At 44.6% G+C, this 17,585-nt stretch overlaps 1 protein-coding gene across 1 annotated transcript in view; it reads left to right on the top strand.

Moving 5' to 3' along the window:
• LOC142471792 (2-hydroxyacylsphingosine 1-beta-galactosyltransferase-like) overlaps nt 1–17,346 on the top strand; it is a 53,849-nt gene extending 36,503 nt beyond the window's left edge. Inside the window, exons 4-6 of the mRNA XM_075578280.1 lie at nt 9,097–9,173; nt 14,513–14,732; nt 16,607–17,346. Of these exons, the coding sequence (XP_075434395.1) occupies nt 9,097–9,173; nt 14,513–14,732; nt 16,607–16,958 (649 nt within the window). The 3' untranslated portion in view covers nt 16,959–17,346. The remainder of the gene's footprint in view (nt 1–9,096; nt 9,174–14,512; nt 14,733–16,606) is intronic.
• The last annotated feature ends 239 nt before the right edge of the window (nt 17,347–17,585 follow it).

The raw sequence follows: 17,585 nt of genomic DNA, 5'->3' as shown, positions 1-17,585 counted from the left end.
GCTCCGGCGTCACCCGCGACCACGCTGTCCCAAAGGAGGGGGGTCTCTAGGAGCCGCTGGAGACCAGGGCTAAACTCTCCCCCTGGTGAAAAATCCAACGTCCCCGCTTGGGGAACGACGTCAATCGGCATAAGATTATACAATGAAAATGCAGAGCATAATATGTACAACTTATCTCTCTGGACTTTAAACATCAGGGTACAATGCAATCTCCACATGATAACCGAGGCCCGCTGAGACCATTTGTGGGGTGCCCCTAACTGATCAGGTGGGGGTACCGCACTTTTGCGTTCGTGAGCCTCCCCCGGAAAAATCTCTTGGAGAGCACGCTCGAGGGCAACAGTCACAGGGTCCTTATTACTTTCTCCCCCTGGTGGACAGAATAGTACCATGTCTCTTGGCCAGACCTTTACCCAGCCATCCGCGGCATGGATGCGATAGGCTAGGAGGTCTTGGCCTTTTCCACGGTCCACCACATGGTGAATGGAATGCTCCTTTTTGGATATTCGTGTCATAGGGCACAAAAGTTAATAACCTAGTTTATATTATATTTACCTTTGTTAGAATTCAACCTTGCTGATGCGGACAATATTAGGCAGGATAATATTCGGATAGGTATCCATACTGAGCATTATAGTTAAAATCAAGGTTCGACTGCTGTAAATAGTAGTCAGTTAGGACTAGTGTACCAGATGGACCTGTCACGGTATAATCAGGTTGGGGCTGCTGTTCACGATGATTTTCAGATGGTGTCTGTAAGAGACGTGTGCAGAGGTACACACTGGAGACCGTTTAAAGTGAAACTAATATTAAGCTTTATTGCGCCTGTCCCTTTAACACAGCAAAACATTCAAAATAAGCCACAGAAAAACCTACTCCGCTTTGGAGTATATCTACACATGTAGTCCAGCACCCTTGTGTGCTATAGCAATATCAGGATCCAGGTTTAGAAATCTTGTCCCCTTTGTCTTGCTGCCAGCCTGCAGTCTCTTTGCAGCTCAAGACATCTGTTTGTTCCCCAGGTCAGCCCAGTTGTGGACTAGGGAACTCTCTGGTCTGTCCTTTCTGGGTCAGCTCCAATTTTGAGCTCAGGAATCTTCCCTTCCTGTTTCAGGGAACAGGCTTTTTCTATAGTTCTAATCAGGCAGGTGGAATTGATTGATTGTTGGTGTGCAATTAACCAGCACATTGTTGGATTAGAGGCAAATTTCTTAACAGGGATAAGTCCCTTTGCAAGATTGGGAAGTATGATTCAATCAGTTTGTCCCCTTTCTTCTCCTTCTCCGTCTCCTTCTGAAGTTGCCATCATCAAACATATTCGTTAAGGATGGTTCCAATACCGAAAAACCTCCTCTGATACCCGCATTGGGGTTGATGCGAATTAAGCAATCATTAATTGACAATGTAAAGCGCACTGAATTTTTCCATTTATTAGAGTCAGCTGAATCCCTGAAGTATCCATAATTGGCAATGAGATATATATTTCTGATACAGTGGCTTTCTGATCTGCTGCATCATTAATTGCTGAATAAATGAGAGATTATACTACAATCTGGTTTCCCTACAGCAATTGACATTGTACTCTTTCTCAGCTCATGAAAAAATCAGGAGTGAGTGACCGCAAAGTATAACTATAAGTAGAACACATTGAACATTTACATTATGCAACAAAATATTTAAACAACCACATTTTGAGAACGTCTTGAATGGTCAAGGCCATATAACAATGAGGAATTGTAATGAATTGCGGTATATTGCTTTATCAGTCTTGCACCTGCTTGAGACTTACAGCACTCTGCATAGACTAACTTAACACATTCACTGTGCCATCTGGCGGACCGGCGCTGAATTTCAAACAAACAAATCTGAAATCTGTCTGGCATATCCTGTTTAATTCAGGTGTGAATAGCAACACGAAGAGCTGTCTCTAGTGTCTAAAACTAAACGGGATGTATATTGATTACATCTCCAAAACAAAACGATTGATGTGCGTGTCACGGTAACTTATGACAGGTTGTAATTTACACCAAAAAATATATAACTGGGTTGAACTGGTACGAGACTTAGATATGATAAAATATAATTTATTCCTTGATAAAGGTGAACACACAAGATATACAAATAACAGGCAAAATATAGACACTTACTTAAAGATTATGACAAGAAAGCCATCAGGATAGAGGATGGGCCATTTCTTCCATATTTCAATTGACATCACAGCAATACTTGCAGTTCATGAATGAAGACACATGCATGAAGACTATACATGAAGACCTCTGGCATGAAGACAATTGAGGAAGGGGTGACTCTGGCTTATATACCATTTTAACCCTTCTCTTACACTCAAGGCGCCGAGCTGTCTAGCAAAAATCCCTTTGAAGCTCTGTGAAGCAGATTTTGGCTTCCAGGGTAAGTGTGAAGTATCACACTTAGCAACACTCAGCCTCTTTGTTCTTGGCCCCAGTATAAACAATAGGGCAGTTAACTTTTTGATCACCGGGCTATGTGAATTCCTGCAGGATGCTCTTCCTGCTTATTAACATAACAGAAGGAGTCTGCAGTTGCCAGAACAGACCCAAACCACATATACATTTTAATACATACCCATATTAAAATACCCGGTTCTGGTAGGTCCAGCGGGTCCAAACTTTCCAGACCTTAATGCCGGAACTGGGACACCATATGGTCTGAGTTTCAGCCCGCTAGAACCTGGGAAACCGGAGTTACACAAATATCACATAAACCGTTTCATATTTTATTATAAAAATCTCCGCTAAAAAGAAATCTCAGCGTTTTACTAAATCCCCATTGAAAACAACGGGCTCCGCCGCCGTGGGTTTCAATGGAGCAACTCCGCCGTTGTGGTCAATGGAGTTTCCTGCCATAGACTTTCAATGGGGAACCGCCGCCATTGAAGTCTTTGAGAAAATCCACAAATCTTTACATTCGTCCACACTCCGTCTGGTTGGTCTGAGGGGGCTGGGAAGGGGCATGCATTAAAGCCGGAACCTTGGCTACATGCAACCCAAATCCCATCCCTCTGGGCATTCCAGAACCGGAGCTATGGACTTACACTTTTCAACATTTTATACTTAGTCATTTTTCCGCCACGTGGCTTTCCCCCATTGGAATCAATGGCAAAGGTCCCGAACTTTCAAGAGGGTCCATACTCTGTCGGGTTGGTCCAAGAGGGTCAAGGATGGTTCTGCAGCTATGCCGGAGCAGTGCCTACAGGTACCCCAAACCCTGGCCCTCTGAACCCTCCGGAACCAGAGATATGGACTCATGAGTTTCAGCTTTTCACACTTAGTCGAAATCCTGAGTTGTTTCTGCCGCCGCCATTGGAACCTATGGCGCGACCCGCTCTCTCGGTACGACCCTTCTCGGGGGTTCAGGATTCGGGGACCTGGTGGTGGTCGAGTGGGGGGAGGCCTAGGAACTAGGGCAAAAAGAATTTTATTTCTAGGTGCTCTAGAACTGTAGATTCCCACGCCACTTATCATTGAACTTGACTAAAGTGATTTTACTCTTTTAAAGGATATTGTATCCGCTTTGCGGTTTTGCGGTTTGGACAGCAGCCAACTCGTTCCTGGAAAGCGCCGTCGAGGAATCTCCATTGAAGTCAATGAGCCCATTGACTTACAATGGGAAACCGCCGCTCCTCCTCTCGGACGCCACCTGCTGGTCTTCACGGGAAACAGGTCCAAAACAGCAAGATCCGCCATTGAAATGCATTGAGCTCTAATGGCGGCCTATGGGACTCTGCAAAATGGTGCCTGAAAAGGCGGGAAAATTACACAAAGGGCTATAATCACTAAAGAAATATTAACCCTTGCCCTCCCGGATGGATCCCAGCATGTAGGTGATGCAAACACTGGCATAACATGATACATTTACACAGGGGAATAAACATTTGGGTATTGAAGCAAGGCAAAACACATTACTGGACCTCAGTCCAGTTAACCCTTGCTTCCCTGATGAGAGTAGAGGGTGGCCAAATGGGGTTGTAACCCCTTTAATCCCGGGCCAAATCCTCCCCATCGTCACACCTCCCCTGCTCAATGGGTGCCTGGTGCCCCAGCTGCCTCCCCCTGGCACTGGGACACCACTGGTGCCCTTGAAGCACTCAATAAGTCCTGAGGGGTTGGCCTGGCAAAATTGTCCTCTGGCATTGTCCAGTACATTGTCCTGGCCACAGTGGATAGTGAAGTCCAGATCCTGCGGAGTAGGGCTCCACCGTAGCCACCGGGCATTCTCCTTTGCCTCCCTCTGCCCCCCACCCAGTGCCTGGTGAACCAAGTCCATGGTGAAGGGGCCCCTTTGCAGACCAGGCTGCACACTGCCCAGAGACTGGCATGTCTCTGCACCAACAGGAGACCAGCTATCCAGCACAGACCGTCGCTTTCCTGTCAACCAAGTCTGGGAAAGAGCTATGTCACTATCCTGTAGGGACCCTACCTGCCCTGGCCCTGTGCCCACCTGTAGCTGCTCTGCTATACTCCTGACTCTCCTCCCTGGCTGCCTATCTACCCACAGCCCCTCCTCTGGGAACCCTGGGGAATCTGTCAGGGGGGTCACTCCTGGCCAGTCAGAACAAGGGACCTTCTGCCTACCTAGCCCATCCCTAGCTTCTGCCAGCTGCCTGACACCCCACTGACCTCCTATCTCCCCCTGCTCCACGGTGTCTCCCTGCCTAGCCTCCCCTAGGCCCAGCACCTCAGCCCCTACTGATGACTCCTGCTGCTTACCTCCCTGCAGCCCACCTGCACTCTTCTCCCCCTGGGCAATCCTAACCCAGACACTGGAGCTACCTGAGTGCACCTACCTCCCTGACCTTGTCTCCCCCTTACCAGGGATGAGCTCAGGGGCACCTCTCCAGACGCAACTGCCTTAGCTCTTGGCTGGCAGGTATCCCTGGGGTGGCACAAGCTTGCCACTGCCCAGGATACCCCCAGCCCATAGCCAGGCTGCAACAGGGGGTTGCTGAGCTGAGACACCCCCTGAGGCTCTGCCAGGGTAATGGGAATCTCTAGCTGCCAAACCTGCTGCTGTCCCTCCCTGGCTACCACTCTTCTTCTCCCACTGAGACCTGATGCTGGCTACCTACCTGCAGCCTCCCCTCACTCCGCTTCTCCCTAGCTAATCCTAGCCTGGATCCTAGGGACACCTGAGTGAGGCCATCTCCCTGACACTGTCTCCCCATTACCGGGGATGAGCTCAGGGTTGCTGGTGCAGATGCACCCTCCTTAGCTCCTGGCTGGCAGGTAATCTGGGGGTGGTCTAACTTTGCCACAACCCCTGATACCTCCAGCCCATAGCAAGGCTGCAACAGTGGGGCTCTTAACTGAGAGTCCCCTTGCTGCTCCACCAGGGTAATGGGGAAATCTGGCTGGCTCACTTGCTGCCTTCCCTCCCCGGTTCCCACTGGCCCACCCGACCCTCTCCCAGGCAATCCTACCCTAGAGCTGGGTGCTAACGGGGCTAGCCCCTCTCCCTGAAGCTGTGCCCCCATTACCGGAGGTGAGCTCAGGGTTGCTGGTGCAGATGCACCCACCTTAGCTTCTGGCCAGCAGGTAATCTGGGGGTGGTCTAACTTTGCCACTACCCCTGAAATCTGGGGGTGGTCTAACTTTGCCACAACCCCGGATACCTCCGGCCCATAGCCAGGCTGCAACAGTGGGGCTCTTAACCGAGAGTCCGCCAGGGTAATGGGGAAGTCTAGCTGCCCTACAAGCTGCCCTTCCTTCCCCTCCCCTGGTGCCCCTATCTCCTGCCACCCCCCAGTCACCCGTATAGTGAAACAGGGTACAGTCATAGGGAAAAATAAGTCAGGGTTTGTCTGCGACTTGGTCTGGCTTACCTCGCTGGTCCCCACAGAGACCGCCGCTTTCGTTGGTCCCGATTGCAGGGGGACTGGAGTGGCCGCTGCCGGCACCATCTGGGCTGGGCAGCAACGGGCCGCTGCCGCGACAGCGCCCGGGTTGGATACAGGTACAACGGTGCAGGACAAGGGTCCCAGGTCTTTGTGGAGGAACACGGCTACATGCAAACTTGGTAAAATAACCCCCTCCCGCAAACCCTGTCCCTCCCCCCAAATAAAATTGCCGCCGGCAGAATGCCGGAGTGGCGGCTTCTTCTCCACCGCCGCCGGTTCTCCGCTGGGATCAGGTGGATGGCCGTCGATCTCCGTCGCTGTTGCCGATGCAGCCCGTCCAGGTTCTCCAGGAGACGTCTCGAGGAGGGTTGTCGCCCCGGCTGGGCGGGAGCCATCAGAGGATGCCGCTAACTGGGGCATCTTTTCCGCAGCTCGTGAGCGCTGGCCCTGATGGGCTTCTTCACCCGACCGCGCACGGTCCTGGCAGCAGGCATTATTGTGGCCCATTTGTTGGCAGTGTCGCAGCTGCTGCCGGTGCTTCTCCGCCACCGGTGGACTAACCTCAGCAAGGGGCAACGGAGTCCAGAGCGGAGTTGCTGGAGCGCCAGGCTCATTCCAGAGCTTCTCCGCCGCCGGTGGACTAACCCCAGCAAGGGGCAACAGAGTCCAGAGCGGAGTTGCTTGAGCGCCGGGTTCTGGGAGGGAATAAGCGGGTCGGTGTGGTACCGACGCCAGGAACTGGGTCCACTTCGCCGGGAACCACGTCTTGCCCAGCGCACACACCAGTGCTAGCTCTTTCAGGGAAAATGGACGGGCCACCGCAATGGCCATTACCTCTCCTGGTGCAAGACTTCCGTGGTCTCCGAGACCACCCGCTCCCTCCCCAAGTCTCTGCCGTCCCGGAGCTGGGTCCCTTCCCTGCTAACCGGGCGGTTTGATGGTTACAGTGGCTGCAGCTGTGGATCTTTGCTCAGCCTGCCGGGTTTCATGCTCACCGATCGCTGTCTCTCAGCCTTGCTGGCTGCTGGTCCCCGCGCCGACTTGATGCACTCCTCCGGTCTCGGTGCCCGGCTCCAGTCAGACGGATGGCCGGCACTTTGATTCTGGAGGCAATGCTTCTCACAAGTAGGGGAACAGTGAGGAGGTGCCATATCTTGTGTTATATGTTGTATACTGTGTGTTCAATATCTTTAGTCCCAGGAACTCGCAATTACCATCGAGTTCCCACTGTATCACAGTACCCTGCAGAATACTGTAATCCAGGTCCAGTTCAATCCCGCCGCTTGCCACCAGTTGATTAGAAAGCCTGTCTTGGTAATTTATGACAGGTTGTAATTTACACCAAAAAATATATAACTGGGTTGAACTGGTTAGATATGATAAAATATAATTTATTCCTTGATAAAGGTGAACACACAAGATATCTGGGCATTCCAGAACCGGAGCTATGGACTTGCACTTTTCAACATTTTATACTTAGTCATTTTTCCGCCACGCGGCTTTTCCCCCATTGGAATCAATGGCAAAGGTCCCGAACTTTCAAGGGGGTCCATACTCCGTCGGGTTGGTCCAAGAGGGTCAAGGATGGTTCTGCAGCCATGCCGGAGCAGTGCCTACAGGTACCCCAAACCCTGGCCCTCTGAACCCTCCTGAACCGGAGATATGGGCTCATGAGTTTCAGCTTTTCACACTTAGTCGAAATCCTGAGCTGTTTCTGCCGCCGCCATTGGAACCTATGGCGCGACCCGCTCTCTCGGCACGACCCTTCTCGGGGGTCCAGGATTCGGGGACCCGGTGGTGGTCGAGTGGGGGGAGGCCTAGGAACTAGGGGCAAAAATACTTTTATTTCTAGGTGCTCTAGAACTGTAGATTCCCACGCCACTTATCATTGAACTTGACTTAAGTGATTTTACTCTTTTAAAGGACATTGTATCCGCTTTGCGGTTTTGCGGTTTGGACGGCAGCCAACTCGTTCCTGGAAAGCGCCGTCGAGGAATCTCCATTGAAGTCAATGAGCCCATTGACTTACAATTGGAAACCGCCGCTCCTCCTCTCGGACGCCACCTGCTGGTCTTCACAGGAAACAGGTCCAAAACAGCAAGATCCGCCATTGAAATGCATTGAGCTCTAATGGCGGCCTATTGGACTCTGCAAAATGGGGCCTGAAAAGGCGGGAAAATTACACAAAGGGCTATAATCACTAAAGAAATATTAACCCTCGCCCTCCCGGATGGATCCCAGCATGTAGGTGATGCAAACACTGGCATAACATGATACATTTACACAGGGGAATAAACATTTGGGTATTGAAGCAAGGCAAAACACATTACTGGACCTCAGTCCAGTTAACCCCTTGCTTCCCTGATGAGAGTAGAGGGTGGCCAAATGGGGTTGTAACCCCTTTAATCCCGGGCCAAATCCTCCCCATCGTCACAGTGCGGACTTTTAGTTAAGGAAAACTGTACATACAGACAGGCTATATCTGTAATACTTTGAGAGTTACCTCTTGTTTTCAAGTATGTCCTGGCATAGAGTTATGATAACAATACATGGTTACATTAAATGAATGAAGCCGCTCAGATCATCTCAACGTTTTACTCACAGTTTCTTCATACTGCAGAATGGGGCTTAGATTAGTTTGTCTTCTTTTAATCAATTCTGTGCGTCATTCTTTGTTTGTGACTTTTTCCTTGTGCTATTATATTCCTTCCATTATAATATACATCTCAACTTTTTTCTCTTGGCCTTTTCTTCCCTCACTAATTAATATTCTTTATACAGTACCTCTTAGCATTCTCTAATGCAGGGGTGGGCAGCTCATGTCCTCAAGGGTCACCAACTGGTCAGGTTAACAGGATATCCCTGCTTCAGCACAGGTGGTGCAGTCAAAGACTAAGCCACTGATTGAGCCATCAGTACTGAAGCAGAGATATCGTGAAAACCTGGCCTGTTGGTGTCCCTTGAGGACTGGAGTTGCCCACCCCTGCTCCAATGCCTACAATAGGAAAGGAGGTGTAGTGAAAGAGATCAAATGGACAAGATCAGTAGAAAAGCATCTCTTTCACCTTGACCATTAATAACAGGCAGTTGACCAGAAACTATGTTTCCTAAATGTAACTGTACAACCTACTCACACTCAAATCATACTTGCTGCAGTGACCTTGAACATGCATTTCAAGTATATTGTATCATGTTACTCATTACTTGTGTGTTTGTTTCAGGTTTTCTGGGAGCAAACCAAGAAATTTAGGAAATAACACAAAACTTGTTGAATGGCTACCTCAAAATGATTTAATTGGTAAGTAAATATTCTCTGATCTCTATTATTTCTACAAAAGCTTAAAGCATGAGTACTTTGTTGTTTATGTATATCTTTATTTTTATAGTGCCATTAATGTACACAGCGCTTCACAGCAGTAATACACATGATAATCCTATAAATAACAAATAATACAAATAACATAATGGGAAGAAGTGCTTTCAGAAATAAAAGTGACATTTTGGAAAATAAGTCTCTGCCCCGAAGACCTTACAATTTAATTGGTAAGTAGAAGGAACGTACAGAGACAGTAGGGAGGTGTTCTGGTAAGTACGTCTACAAGGGTCCAAGGTCTATGTATGAGGTGTATAGTATCAACCATTGAACTACTCATATGCTTCTTCAAGGAGGTGGGTTTTAAGATGGGTCTTAAAGGTGGATAGAGATGGTGCTAGTCGGATATTGAGGGGAAGGGCATTCCAGAGGTGTGGGGCAGTCAGTGAGAAAAGTTTAAGGCGGGAGAGGGCTTTGGACACAAAAGGGATAAAGAGGAGACAACCTAGAGCAGAACGCAAGAGTCAGGATGGTCTATAGCGAGAAATTAGGGCTGAATTATAAGGGGGGGTAGAAGAGTGTAAAGCTTCAGAAGTGAGGAGAATTGAGTGTGTGATACAGGATTGGATAGGAAGCCACGAGAGGGATTTCTGCAGGGGAAACGCTGAGACGGATTTAGAAAAGAGTAGAGTGATTCTATCAGCAGCGTTAAGGAGAAATTGTAGTGGAGACAGGTGAGAGGCAGGAAGGCCAGACAGCAGGAGGTTACAGTAATCGAGACGGGAGAGAATGAGAGCCTGTGTCCGTTTTAGCAGTTAAGCAACAGAGGAAAGGGTGTATCTTGTAATATTGTGGAGCAAGCCCTTAAGGGCAGAAAGGGCTTGGCGCTAATTTCAAAAACCACACTAATGTAGGCAAACGTAAAACGTGATGTGAGGTCTCCTACTGATTCACAATTTTCAATGTCAAGGGGTTCTTTTTTTACAATAGGAAGTTAGTGTTTTCCCAGCAGGCTTTATTTGAATGACTTGGCGTCTAAATTGTTCTGAAGACTTTCCCACTAAAGAGAAAAACGAAGACTAATCTCCTAGTCCAATGCTCCAAAAGATATCAAGAAACTGCATCTAAATAATAATCTTCTTTTAGCTACTGGTAAATATACACAATAGAAAAACGGAGACTAATCTCCTAGTCCAATGCTCCAAAATATATCAAGAAACTGCATCTAAAGTGCACCGATCATCTCTCCCACGCTGGGAGGAAGTCTTTGTTGTGACTTTCCCACTAAGCATAATAATATGGTGCACTTACTGTATGTGCATCTTTCACAATTTAAAAATAGACAGATAAGGGCAACATACGTATTAAAACAAAAAAAATTCAACTGGTATGCTAGATCACCCTGTAAGTTAACATGCAGTATAATGCGTTAAATAACATGTGTGTTATCTCCTTAACCATTTTTAAGAGTAATACTGTTAAATGATGTGCCACATAAATGCAACACATTGCGTTAATGGGTGTAATATTGTCTGCTACAGCACATATGTTTTACAAGTAATGATAAATACAGATCTTAAAATAGTGCATACAGCAGGGCCCCGGGCATATGGCGGGTTCCGTTCTAAGGGCCCGCCATATAGTGCAAATCGCCGGATAGCGTAACCGGCGATTTTCAGCTATGCGCATGCGCATCCCGGCATTTTCCCTCTTGGGCGCATGCGCAGCCTGGCATTTCACCCCTTGTGCGCATGAGCAACCCGGCATTTCTCCCCTTGTGCGCGCATGGACCTACGTTCTGCCCGCGCAAGCTACGTTCTGCACATGCGCACCAGCGGCAAAGCCTCGGAGGAGACATGGCGACCCCCTTCTCGGTACCGCCATATCAGCAGATCACCGAAAAGCGGGGCGCCGAGAAGCAGGGCCCTGCTGTACTTAATACCTTTTTCATGTAATGTTAGGGTTTCGAGGTAGAGTAAGAGAAAATGCTTGAAATGTGGGCCTTTTCCAGAAAATGATCAAATGTACATTAAAGATAAATGTTTATGGTGGCCTTTAGATGGCTATATAATGTTTGTAACACAAACATAAAAGAAAAACCTACTCCACTTTGGAGAAATCACTACACATTTTACTTCAGCCCTATCTAACTGGGTGGGTAGCTAAGCTGCTTACCACCCCTATATATATATATATATATAGGGGTGGTAAGCAGCTTAGCTACCCACCCAGTTAGATAGGGCTGAAGTAAAATGTGTATATATATATATATATATATATATATATATATATATATATATATATATATATATATATATATATAATAGCCCATTCATAGATTAGCTCATGCTATTACACCACTTATGCTGGCAGCTTTTCATATATGATGCAGCGCATTAGACTTTTCTCTTGTAGACATAGTCTTGCTGCTAAACAGCTTACTAATTAACCATGGGCTCTCATTACAGTTGTGCTTTGCCTTGTTCCACATTCAGTCTTTTTTATAAGCAGAGAGCAGAGGCTCTATCAGTGAGTTGCTCCGCGTATTATGTATTTAATTATTTTTCCCAGTTATGCACATGCGCATTGGCTCCCTTATCTGTCTACATTTTTCTTTCCACATGACAAGGGACATAGGTATAAGCACTTGTTTTTGGGATGCAGATTGGCTTCACACAGCTCATATACAGACAATGGGCTCCCATAACTCAAATCGTGTGCCAGAGTCAGCCACAGCGCGTCAGCTGTTGATCGCGAGTAGCTCCGCATTATTTATTTATTTCATGCGGTCCGCGCATGCGCGATGGTCAGTCATTCGTTCTGCATGACCAAATCTCTCCCTTCCATAGCGCAATGCTCACAAATGCGCAGTGACATTTTTTGTTACCTAGTTGCGCCCTCCACTGGCTCGGCACCATGTGACAGGGGTCTAAGTACTCTGACACTTCAACTCTTTACACACACATGCGCAGTAAGCACTGCCTACGTGGCAGGAGTGTTACAGTGTTCTTGCTGTCTTCTGACAGCCTGGTTTCTATGGGCAGCTCCTGTATACAGCATGTAAGTGATTGTTTTATTTAATCATGTGTTGCACCTGTTTGTATTGGTTACTTAGGGTATATATATGTGTTATGTTTCACTCTGTTTGTTCATCACCTTGAGAAAGGTCCCGTGTGGAGGACCGAAACGTTGGTTTATATGTCACACTAAATACAATTTTTTTTGACTACTTTTTGGAGTGCTGCCTCTGATATTCGCTCAAACGGTATCGTATTGCTTATTTGATTTATATAGGATTTGCACCCACCAATATCTACCTGACGGAGTGCCTTGTTCTCATTTATTCACTATATATATATATATATATATATATATATATATATATTTTTTTTTTTATATATATATATATATATATATATATATTTATATTTGGGGTGTAAGCAGCTAAAAGTTCAAAAATAAAGTCTTACCTGTATCTGGGTTTTCTGTAGGGGAAGGCCTCTCTGTTCTCCTGGGTCAGCATCCTTGTGTGCTTTGGCACTCTCTGTGTCGAGGTTATAGAGCCTTTGTCTTCCTGGCAGCATACAGTCCTTCTGTGTGTATCAAGGCATCTTCTTTTCCTTTGTTCAGCCCAGGTGTGGGCTAAGGAATCTTTCCTGTTTCTCAGAACAGGCTTTTTCTGAAAGTCTTAATCAGCCAGGTGGAGTCTGGTTGATTACTGGTGTGCAATTAACCAGCACACTGCTGGTTTAGAGGCAAGTTTTTCCAACAGTGGTAAGTCCCTGTTACAATCTGTCATTTAAATGCGTCTTTATGCACCCTTTTTCTTCTTTACTGTATCCGTTTATTCCGTCTCACAATTCTTTCTGCGTTGCACAAAACGTTGATCTTTACTCATTGTTACCTATAATGTTTAGCCTTATCCAAAAATAGAAATATAGATGGATTTATAGAGTATTCATCTATTAAAGTATTGCTGGCTTATAATAATTAATATAATTATATGGCAAACTATTATTTAGGGAGATGAATGTGTAGATATGTGTTCCAATATGAAACACATTCACACATGCATGCCCTTGGTTTATGAGAGTTATGACACAATAGAGAGGTTTCAGTTATATAAACATTAATATTTATTAGAACAGCACAAAATATAAGACTTACACGGTAATACTACATATACTTCCTTATAAGGTTTGTACTTATTACAGGCCTAACAAAACAAACAATACATTGATATAAAACACAGATATTTACAGATATACAAGTGCACAAGAATTATGATCATACAGTATTTACCTTCACTGAGCTCTCTTCTCCTTCTCTCCTCCTGTACTTCTCTTCTAACTAACTAACTAACTAACTAACTAACTAACTAACTAACTAACTAACTAACTAACTAACTGACAATCTTTCTAGTTTAAATGTGTTTTCTAAACCCACAGCTCAACATGTAGGAGGTTTTGATTGGTTGAGGAAGGATGTTCAAAACTAAATTGTGTGTGTGTTGCTTTGAAGATGGTGGGAAAAACCTAGAAATACCAGATTTATCAATAGATTTTTGACAGGTCAATATACTGAGGGGGAAGAAACAGGTGCCTTTGCGTGGAATCAAGATGTTAATTCGGGAACCACAGTATTGTTTGTTGAAGTCCCTGATAATCAACAAGAGATGTTTGGACAGGTTGTGAAGTGAATAAACCTTTTGGTTGTCAATATCTCTCCTTGAATGTTTTTCCAGGTGAAGATAGAGAATCTATTTTAAAAAGACAGTTTATGTTTTCCTGCATTTAAAAGCATTCCTGTAAGCAATTCTCTTGGGTAACATCAGACACAAAATCGACTTGACTGTCCATCACCTTCCTCCGGTTTCCCCTTATTCGAGATATTCACTGTTATTCTACTCTGAGATTTAATATTTATGTATTAGTGGAACAAACTGAATTTAATCAAATATTCTTATCCACATATCCATTCAGCACTTTTTATGCCTACATTGCATCAAAGTGCTTTACTGCCACACCCACTGTATACACATTAATATTATTTCTAAATCAGCATGATTCGTAAAATGAATGTGCATTCCTAGAAATGGACGACACCATCTTTTTGCTGCTTGCTCCACACAGTAAATGTCCCTCTTTCCTGCACTGTCCTGTTTGTGGAGACTTGAAAGTGGGTACAGCACTTCTGTCAAAAGGTGTTAAATATAGAAGCATATTTAGTTTATAGTTTGTGTAAGTAACATGTTAAACTTGATTGATAACACAAAATGAAATTAACGTACGATTATTTTCTTTATACCATTCTTTAATGTTTAGGTCACCCTGCCATTAAGACATTCCTCAGTCATGGTGGTTTAAACAGTATTTTTGAAGCTATGTACCATGGAGTGCCTGTGGTAGGTATCCCGCTGTTTGGTGACCATTATGATGCCATGACCCGCGTAGAAGCCAAAGGCATGGGAATTCTTCTTGAGTGGCAAACGGTTACAGAAGATAATCTGTACAAATCCCTTATGGAAGTTATTCGGAATCCAAGGTAAAACATACATTTTACAGCAAATCCATCTTGCACTTTATCTTTATGTTCCTGTGGTTTTAACAAAATAGGACTTAAGGTTTTTTAGGCACATTTGGAGCTTGGTGTTTTACAACAGAGTTCACCCAAAGTAATCAGTAAAGAAACTCCACACGACTTGAGCGTACAACAAGATTTAATTTGTCAGATATGGAAGAGATGCACTTACAAATTATACAGACCAACTCCCGATCTGCTCATGTCAGTCTCTAATAGGTATCCTGTGCTCATAAAACATAATTAAATGGTTCTTACAGTATATCATTGCACACTAGTCAGGCAACAATAAGAAGAACGATATTCTCAACTCTATAAACTGCGACACAGAAACCTTAAAAGTGACCAATTCACTACATGCTTTCTAGGTCAGCAGTATTAATACACAGGTACAGATTCAGCGGCCGTTATTCGAACAAATCACGGCGTCGTTTTCGTGTGCGCTGCTGTACTACACGCGGCATTAACGCCGCCAATCGCCCCAGGCACTCATGTTTATCACGGTTGCTTTGTTTGAATTTCATGGATTCTTTTTCTTAGTGTGCAATTAAATGAAATGAATGAATTGTAATGTGTACAGTACCGTGCTACTGTGTCAATTTCAGGTGTTTAAAAACCAGAACACTAAAATGCCATTTTCTGCACTCTCCTGCACTCACGTCTTAAGGCGGTACGGTTGGAAGAAATCGCGCGCCATCACATGGGTATTCCGAGGTATACACCGCATGAAGTGTTCGAATAACGGCCGCTGCATCTGTAGAAGCTGTTACTGCACCTGTTAACGCAGGATAGAGCGGCATTCATGGAGCAAGATTTAATGCACCTCCATTAACACAATCGGCGGCTTCATTCTAACAAACATAATGCATGCCGTGTTTGTTGTGTTATTTGGGAACTTCTAGCACATTACCAGGTGCATTAACGCCTGCTACATCTGTACCTCATGTGGGGCAACACTTCCCAGGCTGAAAAGGCGTGACATAATTTTTGCTTCTTAATAGAGATGGGCGAATTTTGTGGGGCGAATTTGGATCCGGCCTGTTCCTTTGGTCCACTCTCAAAAAGGCCAAACCGCAATTTCGGATTTTTTTCCAGACACAAGGAATCCGTTGCCGGACACATTATTAAGAGTCCGAACGCAGATGAAATCCATTGTCGGATTGTTTAAAGTCTCTACCCCCACCCGCCTTTTTTTTTTTTAAAGTGAAGTGTCGCCAGTTGTTTATATATCCCATCAAACGTCCATTGGATTGGTCCAATATATACGAACATTTGTTTCTATTATCAAATTCTTCCAATGCAAAATCTGGTGCAGAAAGCGGTGTGCCAAACCAGCACCAGATTTATTTAAGAATCAAATCACATAGAAAGGATTGCTTTATTTGATAAAATGGGATTTTGTTTTTGCATAACGTTTGCCCTAGTTTTACATATTGGTGTTTCATTAATTGCAAGATCTCACATTCAAAATAAAATACTATAGATCTTCTCACATTTGAACAGTACACCAATGTTTGGAAAGCTTAAGATAATGTTTATATCTGCCAAATAAAATATACATATGCAAATGTATATAAAATTTGGACACACTCATACGCTGGGATTCATCTTGCTACAATGTAGGGTATCACAATCCGATCAGGCCATTACTTGTCATAGACTTGAATGGCAGTCTACATGGGACCGGGTGCGATAGCCTGAACCGGAACGTGATGAATCTGCCCCATAGTTCCAATGTGGTTCTGATGCTGGAATGGTAATTTAAAAAAACAAAAACAGAAACAGAATGTGCGTATACACGTTAATATATTTACCTTGTTTTTGTTTCTTCTACTTAGTTACCGGCAACAGGCACTTAAGCTGTCTACAATTCACAAAGATCAACCTGGCCATCCCGTCACCAGAGCCATGTATTGGATCAATTATATCCTCCGTCACAATGGGGCTGAACACCTGCGTGCTGCTACCTATGACATTGCTTTCTACCAGTACTTCCTTCTAGACATTGCGTTACTTTCACTTTTGGCTGTTACCATAGCTTGGTACTTTTTTTCAAAGTTGGTCAACTTCATGCAGAAGAAGACTAGAAGTACAGAGCATAGCAGCCTCAATGGATATTGCCACAATGGCACAGCCAATGGCAAGTATAGGAGAAACGGGCACATCAAGCATGAAAAGAAGGTGAAATGAGTCAGAACTAAATCATTCTAAAGAAGTCATTGAATTATGCCACTGTAACATGCACTTTAACAATTGTATTCTGTCAGTGCTGGAGGAGCCATGAATGCATTATGGAAGAGAACACTGGGCCATATTTACTGTGCAGTACTTAAAAGACCCAAGGCATAAAACGCCTTTGGCAACACCTTGTTAATCCTGGGTCACTGTATTTCATCCTCTCCCAGCACTGAAAGGGTTACAATAGGATCTCCAATAACCGTTCTAAACACTCCCTATAATTTATATGTTGGGAAATTCTACTAACCTAAGAACGACTCAAAATGCTTTGTGTTTTATTATTTGCTTTAAACTGATGAAGACACAGTTTGGGCACTGCATTTTATAATGAAATAATTTTGTGATTTATCTAATCTCACCTTAAATATTGACCTTGTATGTGAATTTGAGATATGTATGTATATATGTATGTGTATATATATATATATATATATATATATATATATATATATATATATATATATATATGTATGTGTATATATATATATATATATATATATATATATATATATATATATAGACCATACGATACCGGTTGCAACACGACATCAAGGGACAGCACGCAGGTAAGTAAATCAT

Source organism: Ascaphus truei, chromosome 1 (genome assembly GCF_040206685.1).
Source record: "Ascaphus truei isolate aAscTru1 chromosome 1, aAscTru1.hap1, whole genome shotgun sequence".
Classification (NCBI taxonomy): domain Eukaryota; kingdom Metazoa; phylum Chordata; class Amphibia; order Anura; family Ascaphidae; genus Ascaphus; species Ascaphus truei.
Note: the sequence above shows the minus strand (reverse complement) of the source record. Positions and strands in the feature narration are given on the sequence as shown.